General features: G+C 42.6%; 2 protein-coding genes across 2 annotated transcripts in view; one reads left to right on the forward strand and one right to left on the reverse strand.

The window, feature by feature from the left end:
• Positions 1 to 3,949, forward strand: part of edar (ectodysplasin A receptor) — a 31,204-nt gene extending 27,255 nt beyond the window's left edge. The window contains exons 10-12 of the mRNA XM_030112512.1: positions 215 to 548; positions 644 to 707; positions 1,060 to 3,949. Coding sequence (XP_029968372.1) covers positions 215 to 548; positions 644 to 707; positions 1,060 to 1,436 — 775 coding nt within the window. The 3' untranslated portion in view covers positions 1,437 to 3,949. The remainder of the gene's footprint in view (positions 1 to 214; positions 549 to 643; positions 708 to 1,059) is intronic.
• Positions 3,950 to 8,186: 4,237 nt separating this feature from the next.
• On the reverse strand, positions 8,187 to 20,106 carry ccdc138 (coiled-coil domain containing 138). The gene is made up of 15 exons (XM_030112509.1): positions 19,991 to 20,106; positions 19,816 to 19,852; positions 19,034 to 19,148; positions 18,882 to 18,952; positions 18,445 to 18,608; positions 18,091 to 18,228; positions 17,606 to 17,725; positions 16,823 to 16,900; positions 16,600 to 16,725; positions 15,939 to 16,091; positions 15,681 to 15,797; positions 13,875 to 14,076; positions 12,298 to 12,471; positions 10,478 to 10,616; positions 8,187 to 9,720 (listed from the first exon to the last, which is right to left on the reverse strand). Exons 1-15 carry the CDS (start codon positions 20,033 to 20,035, stop codon positions 9,594 to 9,596), a joined length of 1,806 nt encoding a protein of 601 aa, XP_029968369.1. The 5' UTR covers positions 20,036 to 20,106; the 3' UTR covers positions 8,187 to 9,593.
• Between the last annotated feature and the right edge of the window lie 206 nt (positions 20,107 to 20,312).

Raw genomic sequence — 20,312 nt, forward strand, 5'->3', positions numbered from 1 at the left:
CTGCTTAGAAACATCAGCAGCCCTGGTAACAAAACAGCATTCTTCTTCAGTTCATTTTCGTTTGCGTTACGTTTGCAGAGACACAAGTCATTCTGAGGAGGAGCTGGAGTGATTTGGATTACCAGAACGAGAGGGCGTTCATGTCTGGGTGTAAATCAGCAGCGTGTGAAGAAAATAAATCATACTGTGTTTGTAAATGCATTTTCGTTTGCAGTGAAAATGACGCGTCGTCAGAAAACGAGCAGCTGCTGAGCCGCAGTATCGACAGCGACGAGGAACCAGCGCCGGACAAGCAGGGGTCGGCCGAAACCACCAACATCAACCCCAACCTGTGCCTCGTCAACCTGGGCAACAAGCCCGACCTCTGCCCGCTTTCCCTGGGATGCCTGGACCACGGCCATCCCTGCAGCGGCACGCCCGCTGCTGCTGCCGCTGCCCAGGCCAACAATGTCCCGAGTCCCGCCCACATCGGCAACGTCAATCACATCGCGAGCAGCAACCACATCAGCAGCATGAACGCAATCAACAACAACAATAAAACCCCAGGGGTGCGGAGATGGAGCCTTGAAGATACGCTCATGAAGCAGAATCTCATTTGAGCATCATCTGGAAGTCTGTTAATGGCGTTTTTTCTTTCACACAGATGCTGCAGAGTCGAAGGAAAAAGATCCTCGATCTGTACGCCAGAGCCTGCAATGTCACCGAGGGTAAGTCTGCACCATTCGACTGCAACGTGCTCAAGTGAGATATGTTGGTTAAAAAAGATAAAACTATTCACAAAGAAGACAGTGCATCATTCCATCTGTTAAATCAGCTTTATTACTCTCTGCATTTCTTTCAAAATACACAGAAATGAAGATTTTATAAAGTTACTAAAGATGCATAAAATTGGAATACTGTATCCAGCATATGATTATATATCTCCAGTAGCTAAGAGAGCGATGTCTTTTTTCATCGAAGAAGTGCAGCAAGGGAGAGCAGACAAATCTCATCTTCAGCTGGTTCGAATTTCTTGACATAAGGTTTTGATCCAGTTTTCAATTCTTTTAACTTCTCCAGGCCTGAGCCCGACAGAGCTTCCCTTCGACTGCTTGGAGAAGGCCAGCCGCATGCTGAGCTCCTTCTACAGCAGCGAGGCGGCCGTGGTCAAGACGTGGAGGCACCTGGCCGAGAGCTTCGGCCTCAAGCGCGACGAGATCGGCGGCATGAGCGACGGCCTGCAGCTCTTCGAGAGGGTGAGCACGGCGGGCTACAGCATCCCCGACCTGCTGACCCGCCTGGTGCAGATCGAGAGGCTGGATGCCGTGGAGTCGCTCTGCGCGGACGTGCTGGGCAGCAGCGAGGTGGCCGGACGGCAGGGCATCGGCGGCTTCCACAGCCAGCTGGCGTGCCCGTCGCCGTGCCAGTCGCCCTCCCAACGCTGCGCCAGCGTCTGATCATGCGGCGGAGCGGAGACTTGAGAGACTCCAGAGCCTTGAAATATAAGAAAGGACTCGCACCGCTCCGACAAGGAGGGCCGCACATCTGCAGTGCGCCCCTGCGCCCATCACATGAAGAATGTCTGTGGACTTTAAATCCACTCAACTTTGCTCCTATCATGGACTTTCCCATCAAGAGACTGTTGTTTCTTAAAGTGCCTTCACGCTCTGTCACTGTTTCAGAGTCGGAGACATTACAGAGAGAAAAACTGTCAAACACCTCAGATTTTGGATTTTTATGCTTATTTGCTGTTTTTTTCCATCGATGGAAATTTTGTAACATTTGCTAGATTGTATTTTGTTCAATTTTTTTTTTGTGTTTGTTTTGTTTTAAACACCGGGCAATATTAGCAGGAAAATAGCCAGATGAATTTGCGCTGGACGCAAAAAAATTAGTAAAGTTTTTAAAATCCGTAAGGCCAAATTAATTTTAAGATTCAATAATCTGATCGACTGTAAACTAGGGAGGGTGACGGTTACCTCTTAGCCAGCTACTCACATACATTTCATTTTTAAAGCAGACAGGACCCCATCGGCGTAAGTGGTAGAGTACAGGTACGTCTCAAAAAATTATACTGAAAAAGTGCAATTTTTCTTCTCATTGAATTCAGAAAGTGAAATAATTCAAATAAATATATTTTTTTAGATTATTACACACAATCTTACTGTTTTAGTGCCTTTTTCATTTCATTCTTTTCAGATTTAGCTTATAATAAATGAAATCAATAATATTAAAAGTACATTTCCTAAAATTAGATGTTTTTCTTATTGTTTCAACAGAAGAACATTATTACAGTTACAATTTGAGAAATTAATTTCAATTTCATCTAAAGTAAGCAGGATAAAGCAATGCTGCATATTGTAGTGTTACTAGCCTGAGAAGTTCATTTGTACCGTAATTCTTGCTTTTTGCAATAAAAACACAACTGAAGATGCAAATTGAAACGTATGCAGAGCAAAATAAAGCGCAATCCAGAGACTATAACCAACTATAAGATAGAAAGTTAGCAACAATTGCACAACGGATTTTTCTTCAAAAAGTGTCTCAGTGAGAGTTTGAACTGTTTAAATCAGGATCCAGTTTGCATTCTGCGGATAAAGAACTTCACGTTACTGAGCCTAAAGTTCTCAGTGAAACCAAAGGTCACTCAGACGCCGACTGTGAGGATATAAGCTTTAACAAATTTAATGAAATGATGAAATCTCTGTTTCTGAAGAGCACGGTTGTGTTGATTTCCTCTCCAAGAGCTCTGTTTTTCTAAAGAGTGTAGAAGTGGACAACTTTTAAAGGATAGGCTGATCTTTTGAGGTGCACCTGTTTTTTGCCGACACAGATGAACACCCGACCCTTCTCAACTGACCACTGTCGGCAGCACATTTTAGAAAGACCCAACAAGAAGGTTCCGGTTCAAACACCAGCTGGGCCTTTCTGTGTGGAGTTTGCATGTTCTTCATCTAACCCTACGTAAGATTCAGCTGTATAAATGATGGACGGACAATACTTGCTGTACACAATTTCATGAAGAACCAGAAACACTACAGATAGGATTCCCCCGTTTCTGCTCATACTTTATCCACTTGACTTGTGCTGCCACCAAACCTGATTAGGAATAAGTGTCTTATTTCACAGTATCCTATGTCTGAATGCAGGAAGCAGCCTCCGTTGGCCGCAGCAGCAGCAGCTAAATGAGTGTTTGTGCTGTGCCATCATCACACAGGAGCCTTGCCATATGAGCTTCGAACTTGGAATCCAATCATTAAACCAGCTGGAAAAGCTAAAACAACAACTGTTGAGCCTACTAGTGAACTTTGAACATTTCAGAAGTTCTTTTGCAGATAAGTAATTTCACTACCGAATGCCCAAAAGAAAACCATTATTTTTTAATAATAAGGTTTTTTTGTTGTTTGATTAAAAATAATCAATTTCGGGGTGACCATGCGATCTTGTTTACTTCAAAACACCGACTCAGATTCACTCATCGATAAACGTAAGTGTGGCGAGAGTGGAATGGCTGATTACAAGCAGATGTAGCGTACGGAAAAGTTCAACCAACCGCTCCGCTAAGGCAGAAAACCTCAGAACACATGGGTCCATTTTAAGTGGCGTGTTCAACATTGGAGCATTAATCCCATATAGTGGTTGGGCTCTGCCTCCGCACACGTGTCCACAATCTATTTACTACAACTTTTAACACACAGTTCAACACACTCGCAGCTACTTCCTCATCAGTGACCCAGCCTGTGACCCGCCGCATATTTGTGCCTCCCCTACCCCCACACGGGCCAGCGCTGCGGTGTACAGCGCTGCCGCCAGCCCTAATTATTTGGCGTGTGGCTCCCCGTGCCCCTAATAGGCTGAAGTGTTGTGGTTTACAGAGCGGGTGCAAAGTGCCTGTGATTTCCAGCACCTAATTAAGCATTTAGGGCCACTGAAAGCCCAGTGGAAAAGCCGTAAAAAAAAAAAAAAAAAATGATGCCAGGACAGAGGAATAAGTAACTGGCCCTCGGGGTCACGGCACCGCGATGGCGGAGCCGGCGCTGCAGTCGTCCTGTAACGTCTGATCGTATTCAGCTTTTCGCGGTTGGCTCAGTCATGCTCAGACAGGATTTAAGCTCCCTTCTAGCCTATGGGACCAATATGGGAAATGAGAACAATATGCAGTTGTGTGAGTTCTGAGAAGCAGCTGAAGCCAGTTTTTTTGGTGTCGAACCCACAGAAACTCGATAAGCGTCGAGGAGCACGGTGCTAACGCCCGCCTTCACCTCATTAACAGTGACGATGTTCTCAGTTACAATGCTGTGGGTCCACTCTCCTGTTCTAACTGGGAACAAGCAAAGCAAAGACTCACGCCGATCTGATTTATTTGGACTAATGTTGTTCACACTGCGTCTCATGACGGACCGTCAAAGAAGTGTTTCTACTCTTCAGATTTCACATGGCGATCTGGAGCTGGACTCCAGCACTTGAAATGAATTATCACACGTTTATCAAGCATGTAGCCTTAAGTTTAGTTGTCTTAGATCTGCAGCTCTGTTTGAACACATGCTCCCTCTTTAGAGCAGCCTGGTCATCATCAGATCCATTCCAATGTAAAGCAGATCTTTTTTTTTAATTTTTTTTTGTAAAGGAAACTGTTATGTTCGTGGAATGAACTGAACTGAAATGGAGCCTGTTTTCAGATACGCCGATTTCTTCTGACATATATTTTACTGATATGATAATATACAGAAGCTGGACGCCAATTACTTACCTCAGTAGCACACACAGTATAGCGAAACATGTAGAGACACGCAAACTTTTCACAGAACCAGAGTGTAACTGTATATATAACTTATTATTGTACATAAAGCATACCTTAATAAAAGATGTATGGCAGAAATCGCATGGTGCTTTGTATTCTTCTTCTTTTCTTTCCAGACAAAATATTCTATCAGGGATCAGGTGCTTGAGCCAACACGAGCATATGTGATATTCTCACAGAAAAGCGGTAAGACTATAAATCCTAACATGCTTGTTTTTGCAGTTATTTGGTCGGCTCCACTGAATAACCCACACAAGCCACCGAGCCCAGATGGCTGTTTGTGAACTATTACTGCCGATACTGACGGGGCCGGTTAATGACTTGGAAGCTCCAAATGGAAAATCTCTAACAGCAACCGTTTCCAGTTCATTCAAACATTTAATTATAGGTCATTAAACATGACATATTAATTAGACAGTTACTCAAAAAGATCATTTCAGTGGAAAAAGACTGTAGGACATAATTAGAAAACCATAATTTCATTTAGGTCTCATTTCCACTTTTATCGCTTAGACTGACTTGCTGCTGCAAGTCAAGGAGCCAGGCCACGTCTCCTTTCAAGGAAAAGGAGTTCTTTTCATCAGCGCTTTAATTATATTGAGGAATTTGTGTTTTTTTTTTGTTTTGTTTTTTTTTAGTCATTCATTGTCAAGAAAGGTGGAGAATGCCATGCTTTTTAGAACTGGAATTTTAACTAAACTTCAAATACTGTATTTTCATATTTCCTACAAAACCATGTAACTTAACCTGCAACAAACTCACACTTCAATGCCAACCACGAAAGAAAGAAAAGAATCTACTTATTGTCAGGTCTGCTTTGGCTGCTCGTTGGTTGCCTGCGTAGCGGGCAAAACATACTGATGCTGCTGTGAGGCACTGAGGCAGCAGGGAGACAAGTCAAAAGTCCTCTCGGCTGCAGTGGCCTTGAGGTAACACAAGACGCAGCAAACACTACGTGCTCAAATGTTGGTCTGCAGGGCTTTTTTTCCCCCAATTCTAAACACTTGGCATGACTTGCGTTAATGTGCGGCGGAAGAAGCTTTAAGAGCTTCTCCGGGGGCAAGGAGTGCCAACCGAGAAACTAATTAAACCTCAGACATTTAGCAGCGACTGCAGGCACACACTCATCCCTGTCAGTCACCTGCAGAAACATCAAACGGCAGACTGCGCACCGCATCGCCCCAGTGAGGGGCGTTTGGATCACAACTTGTGTCTGATGAATGCAGGAAGCGATTTGAGCTGACATTTTAATGTGTTTTTCTTCATAGCTATCAAGAGAAACCATATAAAAAAAAAGAAAACAAGTGGAACATAAACTTTATATTCTTTTGTCAAAAAGGCAACCAATAAATACAAGCTGAATTCCCATTAAAAGAATACTCCGAAGATTTTGGACCCACGCCCTTTCCCTATCATTGACAAAGTTAGACAAGCTCATAAATACCTTTTTTGTGTCTGTGCGTACAGCGGCTGGATCCCAGCTGTTAGAATCGTAGTTAGCTTAGCTCAATTGCTGGAGTTGAATAGGAGACAGAGCCGGACGGACGAAAGTGGACAAAATACTCCTTCCAGTGGTCCAGGGGACGGCGTATTAGCATGTGAAGTAAATCCAAATGGTTATAAAACATTTTAAAAGACGTGTTTTCTTTTCAATCCGTTAAAATAACGTTTTGATACACACAGACCTGCGCATGCGCAGTGCTTTGCGGAAGGGTATACCGGAGCACAGCGGCTGAGTCTATGGCTTCTACTGCTGTGCTTCGCAGGTATAATAAGAAATTCTAAGATACAAGTGTAACTATACGAGTCTGGCATTGTTCAGAGATTATGGAAAGCTAGAAAACAAACACATAATGCACACAAAAAGCAGAAAGCTTCGGAGCTGGAGACCGTTGAGATCGCAGCCCATCTGTAACCTCTGGCAGCTGGTTCCACTCAACTCCATCACACAATTGCTCATTTACAGTCAGGTATATGACCACAACCTCCATGTGCTTTTTGCATCGCTCCAGCAACAGATATATATATGCATACCGTGGCTGGTGGAAAAAAATATACATTTGGTGGTCTGCCACATCAAATTGCTGATTGACTTCACTTTATGGCTGTGCTGAACTGGAACTGCTGATGGTTCCCACTGGCAGCCTCCTCCCTTCTACCAAATAACATTTTAATAGGGTTTACCAGCCAGACCAGAGCAGGGCCGCTCTTTAGGGTAATTTTCAGAGTTTATGGTCTACCCAAACATAAATCACCATGAGTGTGTAAAGCTGTGTGTGTGACGCTGTCCAGGGTACACAGCCATACGAGAGCCTGTTAGAAAACATGGAGCAGATGCCGCTACACCTAAAGCAGAGCGTACCAGGCGTATCTGAGATCAGCAGAGTGAGTGAATTCATCAGGTTGACAGTCCACACAATTAGTAAAGCCTCATTAAAGCAATATTTCACTTTCTATTTTACTGTCAAACACTTTTCTCTAGACTGAAGAGACATCTGCAAAAGAGTTTGAAGTCTTCTTTACCTTGAATCCGTGTCGACTACAATGAAATCCAACACTCAGTAGGTAGAGAGGTTGGTTAAAAAGCGTGCAGGCATGTCTTTGCTCAAACGCAACGTTTCTGTGCTGCATTAGTGCTCTTCTGAATCCTTTTAACTTCAGAGGGGAGGTTTATGTTAGCTGGATAATAAACAGCACCCCAAAGCAAAAATATACTCAAGATATGTACGGAGATATTACTTCACAAAGCTTCTCAGTCTCTGCCAGGAGGTGTTTATCCAGTTGCTGCTGGTCGGTTGGTCACTTTGTTAACAGTGTATCTTCTCAGAGTTTGCATTTACATTTACTACAGTTAGCAGTTATGATTAAAAGAAAAAGAAACTCGGTTGAACTCAAAAGGACTGGACCTGGATTGGTTCTTTGTGGCCCTGTAACCCTGCTCTGACAATTGAGTTCAACCCTGTGGAGAATGAAATTATACTGCCGATTTACAATATCTTTAAAAGAGCTCTAAAACCAAATTGTTTTCCAGTAATTGTGTATATTTACTGAACTTGTAACATTGTTCTGGTGTCTGCTGCACATAACCAGAGAAGTGGTTTCGGAGAAATGGCTTTTCTTATTAAGGGCGGTGCTGCAACTCATTCCTCACTCTTAGAAGTTGATCTGTGTAAAGCGAAAATAAATCCCACAAAACACTCAAAAGTGATTTCGTTGGAATGATCATCTTTATTTGAGGAACGCATTAATTATTCAAACTTCAAAGCCAGGAATCTTTCCAGTTTGACTAAAATAAATCCTACGATGGTTTTTATTTTAAAGTTAAGTGACTGTTCTTATGAGAAAAAGCCACAGCTTCAGAGCTGAGTTTACCTCAGATAAAACAGATTACATTAGTTTTGGCAGGTATTTACTCTCTAATATCTTTCTACTGGAGGGTTGTTTGAACTAGCCTGGTAAAATGTCCTTTCTCAGGTGAAATCAACAAGTGTCAATGGTCTCTTTTTCAATCTGGATGAAATTTTGCTCCAACAGTCAAGATCTGCACTAAAAATGTGCTAAAAGCATTATTTCAAAGCTAATCTTGCTCATAAACTTGGCAATTTGTGAGTGTTATGAAACACTAAGGTTCAAGTTAAAGGTGAAAACAGGGACAGGAGGAGGAGGCCATTTCACCTGAATCAGATTAGGTGATCACTCCAGTCCCCTTAAGCAGAGCTGGCACCATTGATGGTGAGAGTGTCACAGTGCTTACCTCTAAAAATTAACACTACATGTTGTGTCTTAGAATAAGTGAGTACACCCACGGATGACCTGACAAAGGATCTCCTGACATATGAAAAACTGTATTATCCATTTTTTATACCGCTTCATGTAGTTCTCACAGTTGCAGGAAGCTAGATCAATCCGAGCTTACCACGTCCTCAGTTCATCACAAGGCAAAAACAGAGAAACAACCACACACATCAACACCTACAAGTCATTTCAAGTCACCGATTAACCTTGCATTTGGATTGTGGGAGGAAATGGGAGCACATAAGAGGTAAACCCACATATGCACAGGCTGGATTTAAACCCAAAACTTTCTTCTTGTGAGGTGAGAATGTACTTAAATTAAGCTATGATATATAGATGATAGAACAAATCTTTCATCCAGCAAACAATCCTGAAAACCGGATGTGAAGAACAGTTTGCATTTGATGAAATAAGCAGATAATTCAGAAATCCTGACGCCGATGCCTTAAGTACAGAAACTGGACGCATCTCTTTCACATTCAGAGCAGCAGGTGGTTTTCAACCAGTGCATTTCCCATCACTGAACACCGATGTATCCCACAGTGAGCCCATTACTCCCGTCCGCCCAGCCCAGCCCTGCAACACTTACATGACCCATTCATACAAAACATACGGATGTCAGCAACTCTTAATCCACCCATCGGGACTTTAAGTACTTGTTTTTGTTTATTGCCGTTAAAAAGATTCACAGTCACAGACTCGCCTGGCGAGCACACAAACATTTAGGCCAGAAAAGTACAAATCATTCCGAGCATTGAAGGAACACCACTGATACACATCGGTGTTATTAATGGAGAACGTGTGTGAGAGCAGATGTTATCCGAGGTAGAGCAGGAAAAGGCTGCTGCCTAAACGGATGTCTTACGTACGGTGAGCGATCGCCGCTTGTTTACACATTCAAACAGCAAGCAGTAATTTCCAGGCCGGGGGAAGAAGGCATGTCGGCTCAAACGCAGAAGCTGGGGCTTTAATTGGAGACCTTAAATCCGCCCGTGATGCAGGGAAACACGTGTTTGTGTTATTTAAGGTTGAGGAGGATGGAGCTGAGGTTGAGGCAGAGGAAGGTGTGTGTGGGGTTGGTTTTGTGGTGCAGCTCTTGTATCTGCCGGCGGAGTGAGGAGAGCTCAAACAGGTGACGGTTCTTCCTGGATGAAATAAATGAACGCATCAAAACCACCGGAAGATATTCACATATCATAACTTCAAATGTCGTCACTCTCGACTATGTACATGATAGAGACCAAAAGATAATGCATCACGAAGAAAATCCTTTTCTAAAGTATGTTTGAAATCAACGCCTGCAGGTGATGCAGGATTTAGGAGAAGCAGCAGTGTCATGTTAGGGAGGGGGTTTGGTGCTTGTGGAGCTCATTATTGTATTTTGTAAATCACCACATTCTAATGCCGCTGGTCCTCAGGACTCAAACATAAACATCCAAATACGTAGCGGGAGAAAAGAGCAGGCTGCTCCACGAGGCTGTTATTGCTTACTAATGAGCAAACTGCTCAGCTGCTGGCAAATTGAAAGATCAGTAAAATGAGAGAAGATAGGTGATGTTGGAGGATGCTTGGATCTGTGTTTTTTCATAATACAGACTGAGATTTGAGTTTTCTTGAGTGTTTGGAGAAAAACAGATGTCACCATTAACAATGACAGGCACCTGCTCAGTGTTTGAGGCTTTCAGGAGTCGTACACACTGACGCCAACGAAAGGAAAGGAAAACACAGACTCTACCTCCCGGCTGCCGTGCAGCTTTCAAATTGCTGTTTTAATCCTCTCTTGTGCAATTATCTATACTTTTTTTTTTTTTTTTACACTACTCATGAAGTTAGGAATATTGACTTATCAAAAGAAATTTCCTTTTCTGGTTTGACTGCATCGAACTCGCTGTGTGTGTCTACCTGATGCTGGAGAGTTTTTGCAGAAGGATGGAGAGCTTCTCCAGGGACGGGAGCTCCAGACGGCCGTTTTTAAGGATCTGGGATGCCGTTTTGAAAAACTCCTCACAGCTGCATGCCTCCAGAAACGGATTCAAGTAACCTGCACAGACAAACAAGCAGAGCAAAGATAATATCAGAAACTACCTCAATAATCAACAGCACATCGCTCTCAACATCAAAAGTTCAGAAGGGAAGGAAAGATCTGTTTCGTTCTCACACGCTGCTTTCATTTTGATGCAATTGAAAATTTTTATTGATGCATAAATCACTGAATGTATTCATGATCAAAGTGACAGAGGCAGGGACACATGTGCTGATCTGTGATGATTGTATTTAGATGACCTTTCCAATATTAAAGCGTAGCCGTAAACACGCATACTCTCACGCACAGAGAAAGATGGAACCATTAAAAGACGACGGCATCAATCCACACAGATCGGAGCTGCAGCTTATAAATTAATACCAGTTGAAGTGATAAATCCCTGCAATGAATTTGGCTTCTACTAAACAAACATTTGTTTCTGCTAAAGTCGCATTCCTGCTCCTCCAAGTTGTAACTCCCTACTGTCTCAAACCACACATGTGTTGGTGGGAATACAATCTGAGCAACACAGGAACTTTTTTTTTTTTTTTTTTTGGCTGCTGCAGCAGCTCCGCTGGCATCGAGACACAGCAGATGGTTGGAGGGACGGGATCGGATTCTGCAAGGATGAGACGGATTGAATCTGGAGATACAAGAGGGACGAAGTAAGAAAGGAAGGTTTGGTCAGCCTTGTTCAAGAAGTAGCATCCCCAACCATCGTGGTTATGAAACTGCAGTCAACAACAGGAACTGAACGTTATTTTTGTACAAATAACTGCAAAATGATGAACTTCGTCGTCTTTTTATAGCATCAGCCTCATTACAGCACCTTATGGAAAGGCATTTATTTGGATTAAACAATCAAACATAACAAAAGGTTTATCATTTTAAAGAAAAACCAGATGGTTTGGAAACCTGACTTTTAACTTGGCTCCTGCTCTTAGGAAAATATGTTCAGAGACAAATAAACAAAACAATAAACTTTGAACAGTGAAAACTAGTAGACTAGTAAGGAAAAAGGCAATTATGCAAATAAATTCTTTTAAATGGCAAAAACAAAAAAAAAATTGTTTATAAGTTTTGTTAAAAATGTTTCTTGCTTTGAGCTACATAGTAACAGCTAACACTTCAAAATGAGTGTTAAAAAAAGCAACATTTCAGATGTAATGTACACAGTTTGGGGAGAATTGTTTCAGTGTCGCTCAATAAACGCAGCAGCCCCAAAATGTGCTGGGTAACTGGTCGAGCACACGACTGAACTTTATACAAGCTTCAAGCTGCGGTCGTCTGACCACAAATGTCCTGAGTGTGTGCGTGCGTGTGTGTGTGTTAGTGAGTGGCACACAAGTAGACCTTTGTTTTGCTTTATTAGAAACCTTCAGGTGTGAACGTCTTCCCCCCCTCTTCTTCACCTCTTTTTCCATCCTTCCTCATTACAGCTTGTAAAACACATTGATTAGTGGGCTAACGGTTCCACAAACACACACTCTCACACAGCTCCGGCCACGCTCGCCTCTGGCATGCGGCTCTGCTGTGTACGAGCGTACGGCAGTCACTACGACACGGCTCATAAGTGGGGTGTAATCGGCCCTCCGCGGAAACTCAGCCGCTATCTACGCTCCCATCAGGTTGGAGGTCCAAACCCATGTACTCAAACTGAGTTAAAACCACCAACTGAGTGAGAAGCTAGCAGACTTACGGGACTGTTGGGTGAGCTGTACCAGGATGTCTATGGGGGTGTGTGGTCCAACGCGGTTGGCCCGGAGCAGCGACAGCAGCACAGAGACGCCTCCGTAGTGGACGAAGAGGCCTCGACTCTCCTCACACAGCAGGTCAGAGCGGAGATGGTCCAGAGCCAGGGCCACGACGTCAGCTTTTCCCACGGGAGACAGATGTGCACACAGTCAGACACACGACATGGTGAAGGACTCGTTCTTATTTTCATTCCCATTTTAGAGGTTACGGCTCAAAAATCTGCTGAGGAAAAAGCAGCAGTGAAAAAAAAAAATCTGATTTTAAACTGAAAACAATTTATACACAATGAGTTTTCACAAACATGATTAATTTAATTGCTGAAAGTCTGAATTAGCTTTTCTGATCGTGGTTAATTTCGCTTCCTTACAAAAAAAAAAACCTAATTATCAATTCCTTCGCTGAAAATAACACACTGTGGCACTGAGACATCTGAGCCAATTCATGAAAATTAAAATATAACATACCGGTAGTTAACTCACTAGAAGATTACACTTATTTTTTACTGGCTGAATTTTCCTGCTGCCGCAGCCCGCCTGAAATTCACCGATGCCTTCTGGGTGAGGCACGTCCCACACCTTGAGAACCGATTGTCCTCCCTGCGCTGTCAGGCTAGAGAGAGTTTTAATGGTGTATTATCCATCACTTCACCAGCCTCCTCTAGTGCGATCTGGTGTCTCCGCTTGATGCCAAACGGCCTGCGATTCTCACAGTCTCTTTGTTCTCACTCTGATATTCCTCCAGCCTGTGACTTCTCACTTTGAAGTATTGAGCAAATTATTTTCAAATCGCTTTCGGAGCTCAATTTCTATCAGATATATATGATGAAATAGCTTATTTTATATACTTTTATATCAGAACGGTAACTATTATGTGCAAAAACCCAGCAGATAGGAGGAAGGGAACCGTCTCCCCATTAAGTCAATTTGGTTTCATGTCGATCCAGAGAAAGACGGAAAGCGAACCTGTGAAGCACATTGACAGAGTTCTCCTGAATTACAAGCAGACGGGAGGTCATTTTCAGAGAAAGAGTTTGTTAAAACGTGTCAGGATATGCAGGCTGAGGTCAAAGACTTTCTTGTCCTTCTCAAAGCTTTGCAACAAAATATACTAATAACTTAAAGTCATGCTAATGGATCTGAAGGCAGTGCCAGGCTTTCTGAGACTCTTGTGGAGTTTGCATGTTCTCACAGTGTGTGTGCACAATGTTTTTTTTTTTGTTTTTTTGAGGAGCCATGTGTAATTTATGTCCATTACCGTCATTGCAACGTTGCAATTTTGTGGATGAAGTAAAGTATGGGCCTTAAAAGTGCATCTGTGTCAAATTAATACATGAAGAATCATTTTTTCCATTGCAATAAAGATCATAGGGCTGAGGTCTCTAAATATTGTGGTATAGCACAATGCTGCAACACTGCCAACCCGGCGGCGTCCATAATTCAATGTCTGTTTGCATTTTGTTGAAGTAAAAAAAAAAAAAAGCCAAAACAAAACACAGCACTTCCATGTGTTTTTCATTATTACCTTGTGTGATGGTGCGAAGTATGATGAGGGTAGAAAGAAGACGTGTGTGAGGACAAGGGCTCCGGTAAAGGGGCCAACTCCTCAAGGATCCAGAGGTTTCAGTGGGCAGATGTGGGTCTCCGGACGGCCGCACGGCGCACTGAGACGCCGGTTTCGATACTTCCTCTCCAATCCGCCGCAGAGTGGCAGACAGTGCAACATGCTGTGGGAAATACACAGGAACACACACTCGGAGCCATTCGTCATCATACAGAACATTAGCTACATATGCACTTTGTAACTTTTTGTTATGCAGCTGTCAAAAAATAGGAATATATGACTGGAATAATCTCCATCAAACATTAATGTATAAAATACAAAGACGGTCTCACGGAGGCAGGATGCTTCTCCTCCAACTTTTCCAAAAAGCAAAAAAAATATACCTACAATCCAAGTTTTAGATATTCTCAAAGAAAAAGAGAAGAAAAAAAAGAAGACTCATCATATGTCTGTTTTCCCCTTTGTCTAACGTATCTACTTATCCTCTAAAGACCCTCAAAAAATCTTCTCACCCTCCAACTTTTTGGGGTTTTCATCCTAAAAAAAAAAAATCAACAGCTGCTACAACTCTGATTGATCATGCGATACCACATGAGCACGAGGCCTTTCACTCCGGTCTGAGCAGCAGTGAAGTGCTGACGGGGATTTGAGCTTGGAAGATGGATGATGTGAGTTGAAAATAGGAGCCGGGGTGAAGCGAGAGTGCTGGAGAATCAGGGAGCAGAAAGAAACTCTTAAAAAACTGAAAGCTGGACTTCAGCATGAGCCTAAAAAGACCGATCTGGGAATGGCCTAACAGCCGCCCCCCCATCGCCTCTTCAACATCAAGCTTTCTGCAAAATTCACAGCATTTTATTCAAAGAGCTATCGAGGGGCTCGTGGCCATATGGCTAAATGCTGGTGAAGGACACATCTCTATCAAAGCCGCAAAAAGAGGAACAGCTTGTCCTGATGTGTAGACGTTGTTGGAGACAGGCAGGGGGGACTTGGAGGGAAAAAAAAAAAAAAAAAGAAAAAAGAAAAAGCTTCTCATCTGAACACAAGATGGAACTCGACAGGACCTCCGAACATTAAAGCCTGCGAGGAGGAGATGTAGCGATAAAGCGGATATCCCCTGTTTGAAGTGGATGTGTTCTTCTGAATGCGACACTGTGCGGCGCAGGAAGCGCTCGGTCGGGGTTTCTTGCATGAGGATGTGAAAGTGACCCAGCAGATGCCGGAACAAGGCTCCTCTCTTGTAAGCTCGGACATGAATAACAAAGAGGACCACAGAACCACGTGCATCTCGGCGCAGGAAGTCATCTAGCATCTCTGTGTTTCTATGTGGGGAAAGCAAAATATACGGACAAAGAAAAGGAATTCTGCTGAAAAGTCTACATCTCAAAAACCCAGATTTTCAGCAACAAATCAGCTTTTTTTTTTTTTTTTTGATTGATGTTCCTTCTGGGCGCCATATGGGAGATTTGGAGTTATAGAACAAGAGCAGATCACATAAATATTATGTAAATGTGTCTGTCTTCTTGCAGTGTCTGTCATTCAGATAGCACTGAAAGCCAGATTTCTATCTTCAAAAGAAATGTCCATCAAACCTAAAAGCCTTTATTTTTTCAAAATTCAAACAAACCAGTGTTTGATGTCGTGAATAATAAACCATCGTTTAAGTGACGCTGTGCAAAAAGCCACATGGGCCTTGATGCTATTCCTGTCACACTAGAAGTCCACGTTTCTTTTTTAAAAACAGCTTTTCTTATTTTTGTTTTTTTCTACCTGTGAGCTGTTGTCCAAGTGTCTTAAAGCGCCGTAAATGAGTCGAAGGAGGTTTAGGAGGAGGTCAGGCTCCGATGATGGAGTGTGATGAAGCTGATCGGCTAACAATGGCAGCACCTGAGGACACAAGGGTTTTTTTTAACAGCTCTCAATGCATCACTAGTCAGTGGTTGTTTTTATTGTGGTTTGAACATCAAAAAGTTTGGTTATAAGTTGTAATGAAATGTAAACAGAGCGGTAGCTACACTGAACACGCACCGTGACACATCTCTCACTGAGCCGAGCTTCTGGAGGCAAACACTGGGCAACGCCATTCATCTGACTTCCTGCCGCCGACGAGAGCATCTGCGCATCCAGTACCCAGTCCAGCAAGAGCGTCAGGAGCCTTGGTGACGGGGGATTTAAGTTGCTCTGAAGACAAAAGGTGGGAAGCAAAGAGTTCAGACTGTTGCAGGAGCGATCGACTGCAGGCCGTGTTACAAACAGTAAGATTACATTAGTTTGCTCGACTTGGTCAATGACTTTTATTGTTAATCACACAAATTCAGTCACTTTGTCCAACAACTTGTAACGTTGTGAGTAATTTTAGAAAAACTGCATATTTCCATGAGCCTTTCTGGAGGGGGATGGAGGTGTTAAACTGTGAAGAGGAGCAGCAATTAAAATTAAAGTTTTACTTGGTCACTGATCTTGCAAAATGAAACCTTTGAAATGAGCACTGTGACAGCTTTCGATACAAATAATAGAAACAAAATGAAGGTTCGATTTGTGGTGTTCCTCAGCTGAATGGCTGTCGTGCCGCTTCCAGTGTGGATGTGTGAATCAGTGCGAGACTGTCGAGCAAAGTCGCACATCCCACTGATTATGAGGACACTGAACAAACCTTTAAAACAAACACACAGATGGTTACTGGAAGTACCTTCTCTCCATGTCTTCTACCAGCATCAGCGGCAGCTTTCTCCTTTTTGTCTGCTTTACTAGACTCTGCAGTTTTAAGATTCCCCTTCTGGAGGTCTTTAGAGGCTCTTCTGTGCTCGTACTTCCTCTGAAGAGATACAGATTCATTTGAAAGGTGTGCGTCTCTGATTGTGTAAATAAAAAAGAAAGAATAACCACCTGTGTACCGGGAAATGTGTCATTACCTGCAGGTTCTCAAGTCGGGCCTGCACCCTCTTGGACTGACTCTCCAGCGTCTTATTCTGTTCACTGATCTCATTCAGCTGTTGATTGAAAAGAAAGTGGCACGTCAAGCTGCTCGGCGAAGCCAGCGATAATAAAATCAGACTGTTGATTTCAACATAAATCTGCCTTTGGGTGATGCTTTTGAAGCTGCAGGAGATTCTTTTCAGCAGGAGCTCAAACACAGTAGACTCCTGAACCAACAAAACAAGTGAGGACTGAACACCTCACACACAGGAGGGTTAGGCTGTAGCACCCTCTTTTGGAACAAGATAAAAGCTGATCTACTGCTCTCCCCATGCGAACAGGCAGAGCTGAACTGATGGAGAGTTTCTCAAAATCTCAAATATGAATACTGGAAAAAAAGGAGGAAGAGATGAAAAGCAGCTGAAGTAGCTTCAGACATTAAACTAAAATCAAAAATCTTGCAATTCTAAACTCACTCAGATCATTTTTTTTTTAGCTCTGTAGTGAACATGAGTCAGTGTGAGTAGAGGATGTTCATAACAATTTTATTTTATTACTTCTTTGATCTCTCTTAGTCCCGTCTCTACTTGAAAGCTGAAATCTTGAGCTTTCTACTCAGAGTGAAATGGATTTCTGGAATCCAAACAGAAATGAAATCACCAAAAACGTAAAAAATTGACATTTTTTTCCCCTGGGGTCCCAGGAGGACAGACTACAGCATCACTTCAGGAAGCAGTGTGAAGCACCGGATTGATAACAGAAATTTAAACAATCATAACCTGTGTCTTCATGTTGTCATTCAGCTCTTTGATGGTGTCAAAGCTGGATTTGAGTCTCTTGTTCTCTCGGCTCTTCTCTCGCAGAACGACCTGCAGCTGGCTCAGTTCCCGCTGGTGCTTCTGGAGGGACATCAGTAATGAAGAAGGCGGCGGCAATCACATCAGCTTAAGCATCAATATTCTCGAGTATCACATTAGGCACCATTAAGTTTGCCATTTAGGCCCTCGAGTGTGCTTACAGCCTGTTCAGCACGGCGCTTGCCCGTCCGATCACATCAGTTAAAATTAATCTGTTAATAATCGAATTTAAACTGCATCATTGGCTGGAAATTAAAGCTTTAAAGGTCTTCTTTCAGATACTTGAACAGTTGTGCATGGATTATTTATTAGCAAGGCGGAATGAGATGTTAAATGAATACATAGCACATGTGCAGTGTTTACAGGCCCGGTGGTGTGTGTGTGTGTGTGTGTGTGTGCCTCCTGACCTCCTCTACGGCCACAATGCGAGCGTGGACCATCTGCTCCAGACCATCCAGCCTCCCCAAAGCCTCCTCTTGTTGCTTCAGCCTCTTCTCTCGCTCGTGCAACACTCGCTCCCACTGCTGCTGACTTTGCCGCTCTGACTGTTTACGCACACGCAAAGCATATGGTGAGCTGCCAACATTCCTATAAAACATATGGCAGAAGGCTAAAGCAAAGACCCCGATCTGATTATGCAGTTTTTTTTCGTTCGGGTTTCTGCAGAATTCACAGATTTTTGGACCTCCTCTAATGAGAAGAACTAAAAATGAACAAGCTGGTCGATATCAGGCCAGTCTTTGGTTTGTCATCTCTCTCACCTTGAGCTGCTCATATATGGTCGCCATCTCTTGGTAAACTTTTGTCATTCCAAAGGAAGAGGAGTCACAGGAATCAGAAAGGTGGTGAGACCTCCGCAACATTCTGTCTCTCTCCGTTTCCACTGAACCAGGACTAGCGTCCAGACAGGAAGGCAAAGTCACATCTACACATGGAAACACACACAAAAAAAGTGATTGTAAGCTATTATTTTCAAGGGGTTTATTTGAAAAGGAGCCCATTACCATGTGTGCATCAGGAGAGTACAGGAAAAGATGGCAGCCATAATAAAATCAAAACATGAAAACAATATAAAAATATCTGATCGTTTAAATGCACAATCAAATATACCTATAAAATAATTCAGCTCAAAACATACAGTTCTGAAGCTCTAAAATATTTATTATATATAATTTTCTACACTGACACACACATGCACCTGTTTCTGTGAACAGCATCTGAGAGTCCTGAAGAGGAAGTGCTGAAGAATTGCCATACCGGTCCTCATAGCTGCCAGGGGGAGAACACAGCACATTTGGGAATCATACTCATCGGTTTCACAGCGTGGTAAAAAATGCACAATGGGCTTACCGATCAGGATGAACGTCCACTGCTTTAAAAAGCTCGTTCAAAGCTTCACTGGAGCAATTCACGTTCTTGCTGGGCCGTTTGTATCTGTGGGTTGAGATGAGTCTCTGTACTGCTACTGGAAAAGTCGAGAAATGTTAATTTTTTCATTCATGTTCGTCAATATTTAAAATTTACTCAGTGACTGACTTTCAATACATGTGTGTAACTTTTTCTGTTTTTATGATACGATACTTTCCATGCTTTGAACAGGTTTCACAACTTTAAATTACTTTATTTTTTTTTTCAATTTTTTTGGTTGTTGTTTATGAGGACTGTAATGAACTGGAGGCCATTAAAAACTGCCAAAAGTGGATAACAAGAAGTGGCCCTAATGTAGCAAATTGAACAGTCTGTTAAATCATGACATTAGTTTATTTCCTCACATCAGCAAGTACAACACGCAATATTTTATACAAGACACCTGTGACTGTTTTTAGATCGTTATTCAACTGGTAAAAAATAAGGCTACTTTTCATGCCTGTTGCATACTGCTAATTAATATGCTAAAAGAGCATGCATTTGTAGAAAACATCATTTTAATGTGTTTCACGCAGAGAAGTGTAAACTAGACAAGAAAGTCTGAGTCATATGCATCTCTGTCAATAACATTGATAAGTCTTGTGTGTATGATGCGGAAAATTACTTATAATTCTAAACATGACTACTTTACATTAAAGAGAGAAACATTACTGAATGCGGACCCTGTGGTGATGTGACTGAAAGGTAACAGGAAGTCCTCTCACCTGCACTGGCTCCTGACTGGTCCTCTGAGGCAGGAACCTGCAGGACCGGAGGAGACACAGAGACATTTGATAACACCGCGAAGCTCTCTCAACTTCAACTCAACTCGAACGTACACGCGCTCACAAACTCTAAACTGAACTTTAGCGCTACTTTCACACGTCGTTCGAGTCAGACCTGTTTCCGCTTCTCTGGATATTTGTGCTTCAGCTTTTCCGCCATTTCATTTAACTCCGCGTCTTCAAACCGCTGGTTCGTAACGATTTAATACAGAAACAATGGCTAAAACAAACCATTCAACTGCTGTATCAACTTTCTATCACCTGAAGCTACCTCCAGCGTGCCCGCGCTTCAGGAGTACACGTCTTCCGGTTAAGATTTTCAAAATAAAAATGCCATTATATTACCGTTCAGTTAAGTTTTGTCTGAATAGAATAAGTAAAGGAATAAGGATCAAGTCGAAACCAATGTTTCTGGTATTTATTTCAACATCTTAGAT

The sequence above is a fragment of the Salarias fasciatus genome, chromosome 16 (genome assembly GCF_902148845.1).
Source record: "Salarias fasciatus chromosome 16, fSalaFa1.1, whole genome shotgun sequence".
NCBI lineage: Eukaryota > Metazoa > Chordata > Actinopteri > Blenniiformes > Blenniidae > Salarias > Salarias fasciatus.

What these genes read in the sequence shown, in the direction of transcription:
- ccdc138 (XM_030112509.1), bottom strand. Translation starts at nt 20,035, where the DNA reads ATGGCGGAAAAGCTGAAGCACAAATATCCAGAGAAGCGGAAACAG. An exon ending in GATGCTGTTCACAGAAACAG is followed by an intron (nt 18,609 to 18,881) that starts GTGCATGTGTGT and finishes TTCCATGTGTAG; the next exon opens with ATGTGACTTTGCCTTCCTGT. An exon ending in CAAAAACTCTCCAGCATCAG is followed by an intron (nt 9,721 to 10,477) that starts GTAGACACACAC and finishes TATTTCATCCAG; the next exon opens with GAAGAACCGTCACCTGTTTG.